Source organism: Microtus pennsylvanicus, chromosome 3, assembly GCF_037038515.1.
Source record: "Microtus pennsylvanicus isolate mMicPen1 chromosome 3, mMicPen1.hap1, whole genome shotgun sequence".
In the NCBI taxonomy this organism is placed as follows: domain Eukaryota; kingdom Metazoa; phylum Chordata; class Mammalia; order Rodentia; family Cricetidae; genus Microtus; species Microtus pennsylvanicus.
Window position 1 is genome coordinate 139,832,638 of NC_134581.1, and position 12,553 is coordinate 139,845,190.

Consider the following 12,553-nt stretch of genomic DNA (forward strand, 5'->3'; position numbering starts at 1 on the left):
CCCTCCCGCTCCACCAGGGGCGCCCGGGTGCAGCAAGGTCTCTGGGAGAGACACTCGCTGGGAGAATCGCAGACCACCGGCAGGGCCACCCCAAGCCCGGAGCCAGGTGAAAGTGTCGTTCCCTGCCTTGATCTCGGTTTCCGCAACTTCTCTTGGGAAAATTTTAAGCAACGTTGGAGGTATCTGGACAAAGAAGGGGAAATCTTTATTCTCACGGGGTCTAGAATGTTCCAGTAAAATAAAACCCGGCTATACCTTGCTTCCTTTGAAGAAGCAACCTGTCTCTTCTCCCCAGTAGGTCGGCCAGGTCTGGCACGCGCCCAGGTCTTAATAACCATCATCTGTGGACGCACAATTTCAACGCAGAATCGAACGCCTTCTCCCACACAGCGCTGAGAGAATGGAGCGTCTGAAATCACCACTTAAAATAACCAGAACGAAAGTTCTGCTTTCTTAAAAGGCTAATGTGTTCTCCAGAACAAACCACTTACACCCAAAGCCTCAGAGTTTCAAAAACAAAAAAAAACAAAAAAAAAAACAAAAAAAAACAACAAAAAAAAAAACAAAAACAAATGGCTCATACCAAAGAATCCAAACAGACACAGGGAAATGTCTCAGTTGGACTAGCCCAACGTTTTTGGTGAGGGAAACCCTAATTCTGCTGTAGATGCCTGAAGAGAAAGGCTGGAGAGTACTAAAAGTATTTCCCAAAGCATATTTTTGTATTATAAAACCTATAATACACTATTAAGAATGCTCCTTTCAGGGAATAAGTAGCATGTATCTTTAGACAAAGCAGGGACTCACCATTTCCAATAACTTATGTTTAAACATTTTCAGGGCACACCTTAGTGTGTAGCTTCCTGAAGGTTTACAGTGAGAAAACCTGTGCAAGCCAACCACTAGCCAGTGCCCGCCACCCCCCACCCACCCCCCACGCTTGCTTACGGACCCTCCCTTACTGCCAGGTTGGCGACTCTAGCTCAATGCTGAGGCTATTTTCTGTTACACTGTTCTTTCACGATGTTCAATTTAGAGGTTTCATACGGAGTGAATGTGCCATATGAACATAATAAATATGGTATTTTCACAGGAACACACCCTATTTTAAAAGGCTGTATTTGGGATAACACAGTGTGGCTGAGATCACTTTCAGTGTACACACCTGGCTGCTGTAAGTGCAGGGTCAGAGGGTGCCCTCGCTCAGCTGTAGGAGAGATGAGCACTGGGCTCAACCACTACTTGAAAGTTTTACCGAGAACTGCTACATTGTAGCCACTCTGGGAGAGAGTAATAGAGATTCTGATCTGCATTGCCCCAGGTCCATATGTGTGGACAGCTTTCCATTTATTGGCCAGCTAGATTTTATTAGGAAATGTTTGTTCAAATTTCTTGTCCACTTTTATTGAACATATTCAATACGTCAACACTGTATGGTTACATGTGTCGCATATATAACAGCATATATCCGTCCACTCTGCCCTTCGCCTTCTTGACCTTTTGAGCGCAGCTGTCCTGTGCTCTGCCAGCTGTGTCCTGCTTAGGGACTCTCCTAGTTAAGGGTGTTCTGTGTCACTTCCTATCTTAGTCTCTCACACTCAGGTCTCTAGCCCACCTGGAACTGACTTTGGACTTCAGCAGTCCAGGGCGGGGACCAAATTCATCCATGTGTCAAGCTACCTCACATCACAAACTGTATCTTTGCACCAATGAACACGATTGCTTTTTTTAAGAATGGAAATATTTCTTAAGTCAATGAAATAGAAAAGTTTTCCTTTGACAGCACACAATTCAAGGGATTTGTGCCCTTTCTGTTGTCAGAAAAACTATGAAATCACTATGAAAAACATTAACACATCTTAGTTCACTTAAACATTTATGTTCTGTACAAAATTTTTATTTCACCATAAATAATTGCTCTAATCATTGGTGGAATTATTCTTAAATCTTGCGATTTTGGAAGAATTTTTATTTCATAATCAATTAGTCATTGGCATATGTATTCATGACAGATTTAAATACACATTTTCTCTTTTTTATTTTTTAATTTATTTATTTATTAAAGATTTCTGCCTCCTCCCCACCACCGCCTCCCATTTCCCTCCCCCTCCCCCGATCAAGTCCCCCTCCCTCATCAGCCCAATGAGCAATCAGGGTTCCCTGACCTGTGGGAAGTCCAAGGACCATCCACCTCCATCTAGGTCTAGTAAGGTGAGCATCCAAACTGCCTAGGCTCCACATTTTCTCTTAAAACTAGAATACGTTATACATGTTTAAGATGAAAACCTTTTACAACCTGGTCTTTTCTTTTTCTATTATTGTTTTCCCTACATTTCCTCAACTCAAAACAAATAGCTCCAAGAATGTTTGCCTGCAGCCTGGACTTCTCCCCTGAGGTCCACTCATGTCACGCTGCCCACAGCCCAGGAGCACCTCCCCAGCAGTCTATAGCTCAAACGCAGTGTGCTCAACACAACAGCCGCTTTCTGCTCACACTGCAGTGATCCATTCGCTTGGCTTGCTCCCCTGCCTGCTGTACCTGGCTGTCTGTCTGTCCTAATATTCTAATTAAGAATGTCAAGATGTCTTCAGTGTGTTTCTTTATTCCAGCGTTTTGCTTTTTGTCTGGGGCTTCTCCACTTCTTCTTACCCACAGCTAAAGCTTACCATCCGTCCATTTGCCCATCTGTCTGTCCATCAATTAGCCAGCACGTGCTGACCTGCACAGCGTCATTTTGTCTATCTGGGTGACCCCGGAAGTGACCACGTGACACTTACAAAGCTGAAATGGTACAGGCAGTGACCATGTGGTTAGCCAGCCGTCTGCAAAGGTGGGATGTTGTCTGCCCATGAGACACGGTTGTTTACTACCCATGGTGTGCTACTGGGTAAAGGAATGACTAGGGTCCGTCTCTGATATGACTGAGACAACCTGGCAGCTGCTCACTGTCGACACGGTGCATCTAGAGAGGCGTACTCCAACTACACTGGAGAGCTAGTCTTGGTAGATATAATCCCAGTGCCTTGGCAGCAGAAGGACCTCAAGTTTGAAGCTAGCCTGGACTACATAGCAAGAAGCCAGAGGGGCACCGACGCAGAAGGAGCCAAGCCACAGGCTGAGAATTTAGAGGGAAATGAGTCTCGTTTGAAATGTCAGTAGTCTTGGATGGAGGTAAGAGGGGCTCAGGCTCCCGATAAAGGTCCATGTGGCTGGACACAGGTGCAGAAGGCAGGGCTGGGGAGGGAGATCAGAGAGAGCCTGAGATGGCTAATCAGGTAAAGGCATGTGTTGCCAAACTGATGAGTTGATTTCAATTCCTGAACACAATGGGAGGAACAAGAACCCACTCCCAAGTTTTCTGATTCCATGTGTGCTGTGACATGCGTGCATGTGCACACACATGTAAATCTATTTTTTTTTTAAGATTTGGCAACGAGTACACTGTTGTGCTTGGCTGCTCCTGTATCATTACTGATGTACACACATTTAGGGCAATCTGCTCTAGGACCCATCACGACACCAGAGTGGACCAGAGTCACTGTATTATATTCATTATATTCTCGATTTCCTGATGAAGACCCCAACACTGCAATGCAGACATCAGTGGCAATGGACACTTTCACCTTAGAATCAGAATACCTAGGAATACGTAGTCAGTGTGCTGGTTAGTGTGCCAACTTGACAAAACTCACACCATCTAAAAAGTAGGTGCCGCAATGGAGAAAATGTCTCCATAAGCCTGGCCTGTAGGCAAGTCTACAGAGCATCTTCTTTTATTTATTTGTTTATTTATTTTATTATGTATACAATATTCTGTCTGTGTGTATGCCTGCAGGCCAGAAGAGGGCACCAGATCTCATTACAGATGGCTGTGAGCCACCATGTGGTTTCTGGGAATTGAACTCAGGACCTTTGGAAGAGCAGCCAGTGCTCTTAACCTCTAAGCCATCTCTCCAGCCCCTAGAGCATCTTCTTGATTAAGGACTGATGTAGGAGAGCAAAGTTCACTGTGGGCAGGGACACCCCTGGGTCTGTTGTCCTGGGAGGTATAAGAATGCAGGCTAAGCAAGCCATGGGGACAAGCCAGGATGCAGAGCTTCGCCATGGCCCCTGCTTTAGCTCCTGCTTGAGTCCTTTCCTGGGCTTCCCTGATGATGGACAGTAATCTGCAAGCCAAGCAAACTCTTTCTCCCTAAGTTCCTTTTGGTCATGATGGTTATCACAGCATTAGAAAGCAAACCAAGACATCAGGTTTTACATTGCTAAACGTTTTATTCTAATATTATATTAATAATTCAAGTGCAATTTTCTTTGAAAAGTCAACTGTGTTAAACAAAACTTGTTAAATATCTTTCATCAAACAAAGCATATTCTTTTTAATCCTCCACAACAGTCAGAGCCATGTAGTAAAAATAAGATGTTCTGAGAGCCTACTACACATTTGTTATTGCTTAGAGAACAACCTGCATTAGTTGTTGGGGTCTCAAGCAGTGATTAATTAACTTTTGACAGCTCCACCAGATACTGTGACATAAAGTCATGAATCCAGGTGTCAGTGTCTGGAAGTGATGTGTCTACTAGATAGACCACTACTTTCCGGTCCCAAGGGTTAGTGTGCTCAATAACTGCCTGGACCAATGCCACCAGGGGTTTCTTCTCCACGTGATTTCGGAACACCATTGAAGCCTCCTCCGACCACTGGCTGCACTTTACTCCTAGGAGAAAGACAGGGAGCGAGGGGGCAGTGAGTGGCCACTCTTGCCTTTCCCTGAGTCAACAGGAGGGAGAACTACCTAATCAGTTCCAAAGTAGTTGAAGTATTCTAGGTTAGACCTGCCTATGTCAGAAAAACTGCTGATCCATGTTCCCTGGCTTACAACTCTTCTTTCCTGAATGGAGACACTTCTGTAAGCCTTGACCTGCTACAGAAGTGACTCCATGCTGTTTACCAAGGGACATAGCGATGACCGCTTCCATCTCCTACACCTAAATTGTAGATTGGTAAAATCGAGATAGCCAGAGGGAATAGTGTCAGTACCAACACTGTGACATTTTTCAGAATGGTTTCCCCACAACAGGTTAAAAGTAAGTTAACAGAAAAGACTGGCTGGATGATCTGTGTGCACTTTGTTTTACAACATTGAGAGTCATAACGAAGAGCACAATACTTCATCTGAGCCCAAGGACCTAGAGGCTGCTCAGTTCTTACACAGCTCCCTCTGGCCCACAGCCATCGTACTCCCCTAAAGAGGGGCTCTGGAGTTAGAAAAGTTCATACCAGACTCATGTGGTACCCGGTTATGGGACTACAGACACCCCCAGTCCCAAACACCTCACACTACACCACTGAGGGGCCTGTTCAGAAATGACTTTTACCCAGGCGTCATGTTCACCTCCACCAAAACACGTGATACTAAAGGCCAAGCCTACAGTCTGAAGAGACTAAACCACCCTCAGAATCAGTCAGCATGGCAGGAAAGCTGGAGAGTCAAGACGAGGAATTTAAAGAAGTCTGAGTGACAGCTGAGAGTTTCAGTGGAGGAGACAGGCTACATTTAAGAACAGGATGGTGCTGTTGAGGTACCACAGTGGAGAAGGGCTTGCTCAGTATCCCTGGGGTCTGGGGTCCATCCTAGGCACCAAAAGGAGAGAATGCGTGATTTCTGCAGAAATATGGAAAATTTAAAAATATGAAAAAGAGAGAGAGGGAGAGGGAGGGAGAGAGAGAGGAGAGAGAGAGAGAGAGAGAGAGAGAGAGAGAGAGAGAGAGAGAGAGAGAGAGAAATGCTGGGAACAACAAGGAAAACACTGAAAGAGAAAAGAGCAGCTCCACAGGGTCAAGGAAAGAGTCTTTGACCTCAAGAATGTGGCAGCAGAAGCTTCAGCAACTGAAGCAAAGAGATGGCTGGAAAGGAGACCCAGCATGGAACTGCTAAGAACTGGGACAGCTAGGAAGGTGTGGAGATGAGTGTAGTGAGAACCAGGAGAAGAAGACAGGAGACAGAAGCAGCTCCTGAGCAGGAATGACAACCTCAAATCAGGGTCACACCAAACAAAGACGGTAAACACATCGCTGCACACACTACATCTGACTTCAGTAAAGTTGTGAAAGGAGCCAAAGGAGGGAGAACAGCTCAGGTACAGACAAAGATCAGACTTACACCTGACACCAGAAGCCACAGGAGCAAAGAGAATGAAGTGCTGCAAAGAGGCAAAGAGGTTGAGCCGCTCACCAGTTACAACTGCACACCCTGCTCAGGTAGCCCTGGCCCTCCAAGCGCTGGAGCAGGCCTGATAGCACTTCCCAGGCATGCAAGACTCCTGGGGGAGGGCGTGGAGGGAGAAAAGAAAAGAAAAACAAAAGAGGAGAAGGAGAAAGGGACTCTTGGACAAACAAAAACCTGGTGAAGTCTGCTGTGAGCAGGCTGCCTCAGAAGTAGTGAGGAAAGACCTTTAGAGAGAAAGAAAAGAAAACGGGTCTAAGCTAATAGGAAAAGCATCAGAGAGTGAGAGGGGAGGCAAATGCATTCTTTTGTTTGTCTGTTTGTCAGACTATGTCTCTCTACGCAGCTCAGTTGGCTTCAGACTCACAACCCTCCTGCCTCAGCCTCCTGGTGCCCTGCTGGGCTGCTCTTACGTGTAACTGACCCAGTGGTAGGTAACAGGGTGCTCCAATTACTACCATCAAAGTGTTTGATTATGCAAGCTGTATACATAAGCAAAACAAATGGCTGCTGTAATACATGGGGAAGAGGAAGAAAGTATTTTGCTCTAAGATTCTTTTGTTTTATGAAGTTTGTAATGTATTAGTACTACCTGTGAAGGAGAAGAGCACTATTAAAGATTAGCGTTGCGTGCTGGGGAGACAGCTCAGCTGGTAAAAAACCTACCACACATGAACGAGAACCTGAGTTTCTACTCCCAGCCCTGATGTGAAAGCCAGGTATGGGGGTGCATGTGCACAACCCAACACTGGGGAGATAAAAGGCAGGTGGACGAATCCTTGGAGCTTGCTGCCTACCAGCCTAGCAGAGTCACTCAGCTCTAGGTTCACTGAGAGCTCATCTTAAAGAACAAGGTGGAGAGTGACTTCCTCGAGTCATTTGAGGAAGACACCTGACATTGTCTTCTGGTTGACATATGCACACATGTGCATGTACACATACATACATGCGCACACACACGCGCGCGCGCACACACATTGCACTTGGGAGGTAAAGGGAAGAGGATTAAAGGAGTTCAAGGTTATCCTCAGCTGCATAGTGAGTTCAAGGGCTACAAATGAGATCCCATCTCCACACACACACACACACACACACACACACACACACACACACACACACACTAGTTGTAAATGTAGGTGGCAGATCCCAGGGCAACCACTGACAAGGTCCCCCTTTTCCCGTGCAGGTGCACAAACATGCATGTATATAAATGTAGAGGCCAAAAGTTCACGAGTCATCTTCCTCTGTCATTCGCCATCCTGTTTACTGAGCCAGAGTCTCTCACTGAACCGAGAGTCTACTGATCCCTTTAGATGAGCTACCCAGGATTCCCTGTCTCTTTCTGAAGTGCTGGGACCACAAGTGGGCTGTCGGGCCTACCAGGCCTTTATGTGAGTTCTAGGAACTGAACTCGAGTCCTCAGGCTTGCACGGAAGTGCTTTATCTATTGAACCACCTCCCCAGACTAAAGCCAGTCTTTAGAAAAGGAAATAAAATTGATGTGTTAAAGCAAGAAGATGGACTCCTATAACATGCTTAACTAAGACACAGAAGCCAACTAGGCATGGTGGTGTGCACTGGCAATCCCAGCACTGGGGATCTGAAGACAAGACTATCAGGAGGTCAAGATCAGCCTGGAATACATAATGACTTTGAGGGCAACATGGGTTTTGGGCGACCTTGTCTCAAAACACACACAGACAGACAGAGTGTGGAAGGCAAAAATAAGAATGATGAACAAAGATAACTAGAAAACTAATAAATGTGGTGGCCATTAGTCTATATTGATAATGACATTGTATGTATGGGTACCCATGTAAATGCAGGTAATCTGCATGTGTGTGTGACTGTTACGTGGAGGTCAGAGGGCCCAACATTGGGTACTGTTCCTCAGAAGCCACCTGGCTCTTATTTCTTTGACAAGGTTTTTCACTGGTTTGAAGCTTGCTGAGTGTGCTGAGCTAAGTGGCCAGGAACCTTCAAGATCTCTGCCACAATGCTGGGTTACAATGAAGAAGCCACCAAGTCCAGATGTTCTTACGTGGTTTGGGGGATCAAACTTGTATTGGCAGCAAACACTTTACCAACTGACCTACCTCCCTAGTCCTTAAATGTTTAAAATGATTACTTTAAATATCACTGGTCTAAGCACATGACTTAAAAGAGATGATCAGAGTACATAAAAAAGCAAGACCCAGTTATATGCATATAACAGAAACTTACTTGAAAGACTCATAACACAGGTACCGGAATGGGGAATGATCATGCAGGGACATTCACTTGAGAAAGAGCAGACTTCAGTGTGAGGAAAGCTATCGGGGACAGAGAACAATAACACAGTGGCAAAGGCTCCTTTTCCAGAAAGAATCAAAGATCCTTAATGTGGACACACCCAATATCACACCACACTTCAGGCAAAACTGGCTAGAGTTGCAGTGCAGGAAGAAACAGATGTACCCACCATTGCTGCTGAGACTTTGCAGTCCCTGCCAGAACAGCCAACCTGGGCTAGAGAGGTGGCTCAGCAGGCAACATGGAAGCACAAGGATTTGAATCGCAGGCACTCGTGATGATGCATGCCAGTGATTCCAGCGCTGTGAGGGAGAGACAGGAGGACCCTGGGGCTTGCTGACCAGCCGGTCAGCCAACCAGTGAGCTTCACATCCAGTGGAAAGGCCTTGACTCCAGACACAAAGGCCAGAGCAAAACAGGAGGCTGACACTGACTTCTGCTGTCCAATAAGCACCAACAGGTATGGCACTAGCACCTGTTCTACCTGTAAACACACGTTCATGCATATGCACATACACACTACACACATCACACACACTCCTCCCCACACATGCATGTTCACCACACAGTCCCTTCCCCATGTACACCACATATACAAAACACCACACACACAGAGGGGGGAGTGAAGGGGGGAGAGGAAAGAGAGGGGGAGGAGAGAGAGAGGAGGAGGAGAGGAGAGAGAGGGGAGAGAGAGGAGAGAGAGGAGAGAGAGGAGAGAGAGGAGAGAGAGAGGAGAGAGGAGAGGAGAGAGAGAAAAGAGAGAGGAGAAAGAGGAGAGAGAAAGGAGAGAGAGGAGAGAGAAGGAGAGAGAGAAAGAGAGAGAGGAGAGGAGAGAGAAGAGAGGAAAAGAGAGAGAGAGGAGAGAGAGAGAGAGAGAGAGAGAGAGAGAGAGAGAGAGAGAGAGAGAGAGAGAGAGAGAGAGGAGGTGAGGAGGCATATAGATCCAGCAGGACACACTGAACTCAACACTATAGTACTGGATGTAAGCAACATCTTCAGGCCACTTCATTCAGTAGCAGCACATTATAATCCTCAAGCTTTCATGGAGTCATATTCTGGGACAGCAAACACACTGGAACAATTCAAAACAATAGAAACCACAATGGAGTTCAACAGAAAGCTAAGAGGGAAAATCCCACAATATCAAGAAGGAAGAACATGATTCCAACTGACTTAGAGGCCAAGAAGAAACCCCTAAAGGGATTTAAAAATATTCTGAGCTAAATAAACATGAAAACTCAGCACATGGAAGGTGTGATATGCAGCAAGCATGGTGCTTAGGGAAACATTTACAGCACCATGGGTTAGACTACAGAAAGCCCTCAGAGGGCAGCTGGAGGCCCTGCTGGGTGACGGGGACACTAGGTGCTCATCCCTCAGAGAGTTCTCTTGGCAGTGAGAGGCTGTAGTTGACAAAATGTGCTAGTAGCTAAACTTGGGTGTTCAAAGTGGAAATGAAGAAAAAATAAGCATTAAATCTAAAGAAACCATCGAAAATTCTAAGTCCAAAGCAGACTGACTAGTGACCACGCCACACACAAAGCACTGTTTCTGATTTATCTTCAGTCATCATGGGAAGCTGCTTTGAGCCCTGGCAGTAAGGATGAGAGAATGGCAAGTATTTCACAATAAGACCCTGCCCAGCCTCCCACCAGAAGCTGGACAGCCAGCAAAGAATGCATACATGCCCTTGTCTACACAGCTTTCCCGACTGTCCCATGTCGTTTGGGGCAGGCGATGCCAAGGCCTAAGGCAGCAGCAAAGAGTCAAGTGACACAGGGTGGCTGCAGGGACAAATATCCCAGTACAGAGGGCAGGGAAGGCAGGGCACAGAGAGCCCAGGGGAGCACAGGTGTCTTGCTGGCCTTCAGGTCCTCTGCTCAAACTAAGGGGCCCCAGCAGCTGCTTAGAGTGGAATCACATCTGAACTGCTTCTCAGAAGAGCATGGAAGACCTCATTGGACAACACTACAGAGCGTGCCACTGTACAGCTACTAAACAAGCATGCCAAATGTCAATACAGGGTAAAGTTATGTATTTGTAAGCTGTACTGTGATGCAAACAGGAAAGTCATTTGTCCCTATGTTTTGTGATTGTGTAATGTTGCTATAGTTTATGCAGTAAACTTTGGCATAAAACAATTACACTTTCTATTTCTTGGTTATTTGGGTTCAAAGTTTCCCCTGCTTTTTGCTTGTTTTCATTACTGTCCACAGGAAATACTGTTTCACTACTGTTTAGAGGGAAATTCTGACTCAATGGAATGCTTTACACCCATCAAAATAATTAACAGAGGCTAGGAGTATAGCTCAGCTAAAGACCTGTGCTTGACATTCATACAAATGAGATGCTGGGTTCAATCTACAACTCTGGGGGGGGGTGGGTGGGTGACAACTAGCCCATCCAGGACATTATATTTCCCAAATGGGAAAACTGTAAATGAGGAGAACCAGGATGCAACCCTGTATCTGTCCCTGGACTGCAGCTTGAGAAATAGTATCAGGCATGTAACCAGAGTCAGAAAGCAGAAGGAGAATAGACGAGTGAGCATTAAGATGACTTCCATCATGGGCAGGATGGTATTAGCATTAAAAAGCTAAAACAACATGCAGAAGGCTAACTAGTGATCCTGCACTGTTAAGAACCTAGAATAGAGGAGGGTTTAAATCCCACTGCAGCCGAGTCACACTGCAGAAATTACCTGCAAGCTGAGCGGTGACCGCCTGGAATGGCAGCTTCCGGAACACATCCACTAGGGGCTGCACTTTTCTTATGTTGACTAGCTCATGCTTGCCATAGTCCAGCTCATACACGGACACCAGCCCATTGGTCAGGATTCCTTTTAATAGCACCCGGTACCACCTGGAAGCACATTGGATTGAAAAGAAAAACGGCCTAAGTCAACACCCATTCCAAAGGGAAGCAAGCATTACAGGGTACATAGAAAAATCCGTCATGGGAGTTTGGAAGCAACTGTGGCTGCTTTCTTCAGGGGTTACCACTGCCAGCTGTGCTAGTCTTTTGATAGGGCTCATGGGGGGAGGCAGTGACTCTTGCACTGTCAATCATCCACAGGCTGAAACAGATACCATGGGGCTGGTCAGGACAAGGCAAGGGATCCCTTCATCCTGGAGACACACAGGACAGCCACATTTTTACATCATCCGTGTCTGCGAGAGGGAAAGGAAGATGCAGGTGGGATGGCAGAAGCCAGAGAGTTGCCTGAGGCGAAAAGAGAGCAGAGCTGAGAAGACGTGGTGGAGAGAAAATACCCCATGAGGCTTCAGTAAGGGATGATGCAGGCATAGAGGACTCGGCGGCAGGCTGGGGAGGGATTCCAAGTTTTGAACAAAGGTTATTTTAGGGTGTTCCTCCCTTGGGTCCCCTCCCATTCTCAGTTCTCTCTTATCCTCAACCCATCTACGTTTGCTCTGTTTAAAACAAAAAAAAAATTTGAGACATCAGGGGCTCTCCCAAAGGATTTAGGTCCAACTCCCAACACCCACATGGCAGCTCACACCTGTTTTTAACTTCAGTTCCAGGGGAACCAATGCCCTCTCTGGTCTCTGTAGCACAGATATACATGCAGATAAAATATGCATGCACTTTTTAAATTTTTTTAAAAAATTAAATGAAAAGAAAAATTGATTATTTGAATTATCCCATGCAAAAAAATGTTAAAAAAAAAACCCACAAAACCCAGCTTGCCCCTAAAATAATCAACCTGCAAAGGGCAGTCTGGCACAGAGAAGCACTTAGTTTGGCTAAAAGCACCAGAAATTCACACGAGTGTGTTTTCTTCATTGGGTCTGTGTCACTAGTTAAAATGATAAAAACAAAACAGACTTCAAGGTGAACCTATGAAGGACAAGTCTAAAGTCTATGATCTCAACTGTAGGAAGAGGGCATCACGGCTCAAGACAAAGCATCTACAATGTCTTAGCAACTGAATGGCCTACTGGACTTGCCCTCTGGTGGCAGGACCGGGCATTCTCTGCAACAAGTTTATCAGCCAGAAGCTTAGAGCAGCCCCAAG

General features: G+C 46.0%; 1 protein-coding gene across 1 annotated transcript in view; it reads right to left on the reverse strand.

Annotated features, from left to right (window-relative positions):
• Window positions 1–4,248: 4,248 nt before the first annotated feature.
• Tdrd7 (tudor domain containing 7) overlaps window positions 4,249–12,553 on the reverse strand; it is a 64,302-nt gene continuing 55,997 nt past the window's right edge. Inside the window, exons 16-17 of the mRNA XM_075967286.1 lie at window positions 11,219–11,379; window positions 4,249–4,716 (exon numbers count right to left, since the gene is read on the reverse strand). Of these exons, the coding sequence (XP_075823401.1) occupies window positions 4,496–4,716; window positions 11,219–11,379 (382 nt within the window). The 3' untranslated portion in view covers window positions 4,249–4,495. The remainder of the gene's footprint in view (window positions 4,717–11,218; window positions 11,380–12,553) is intronic.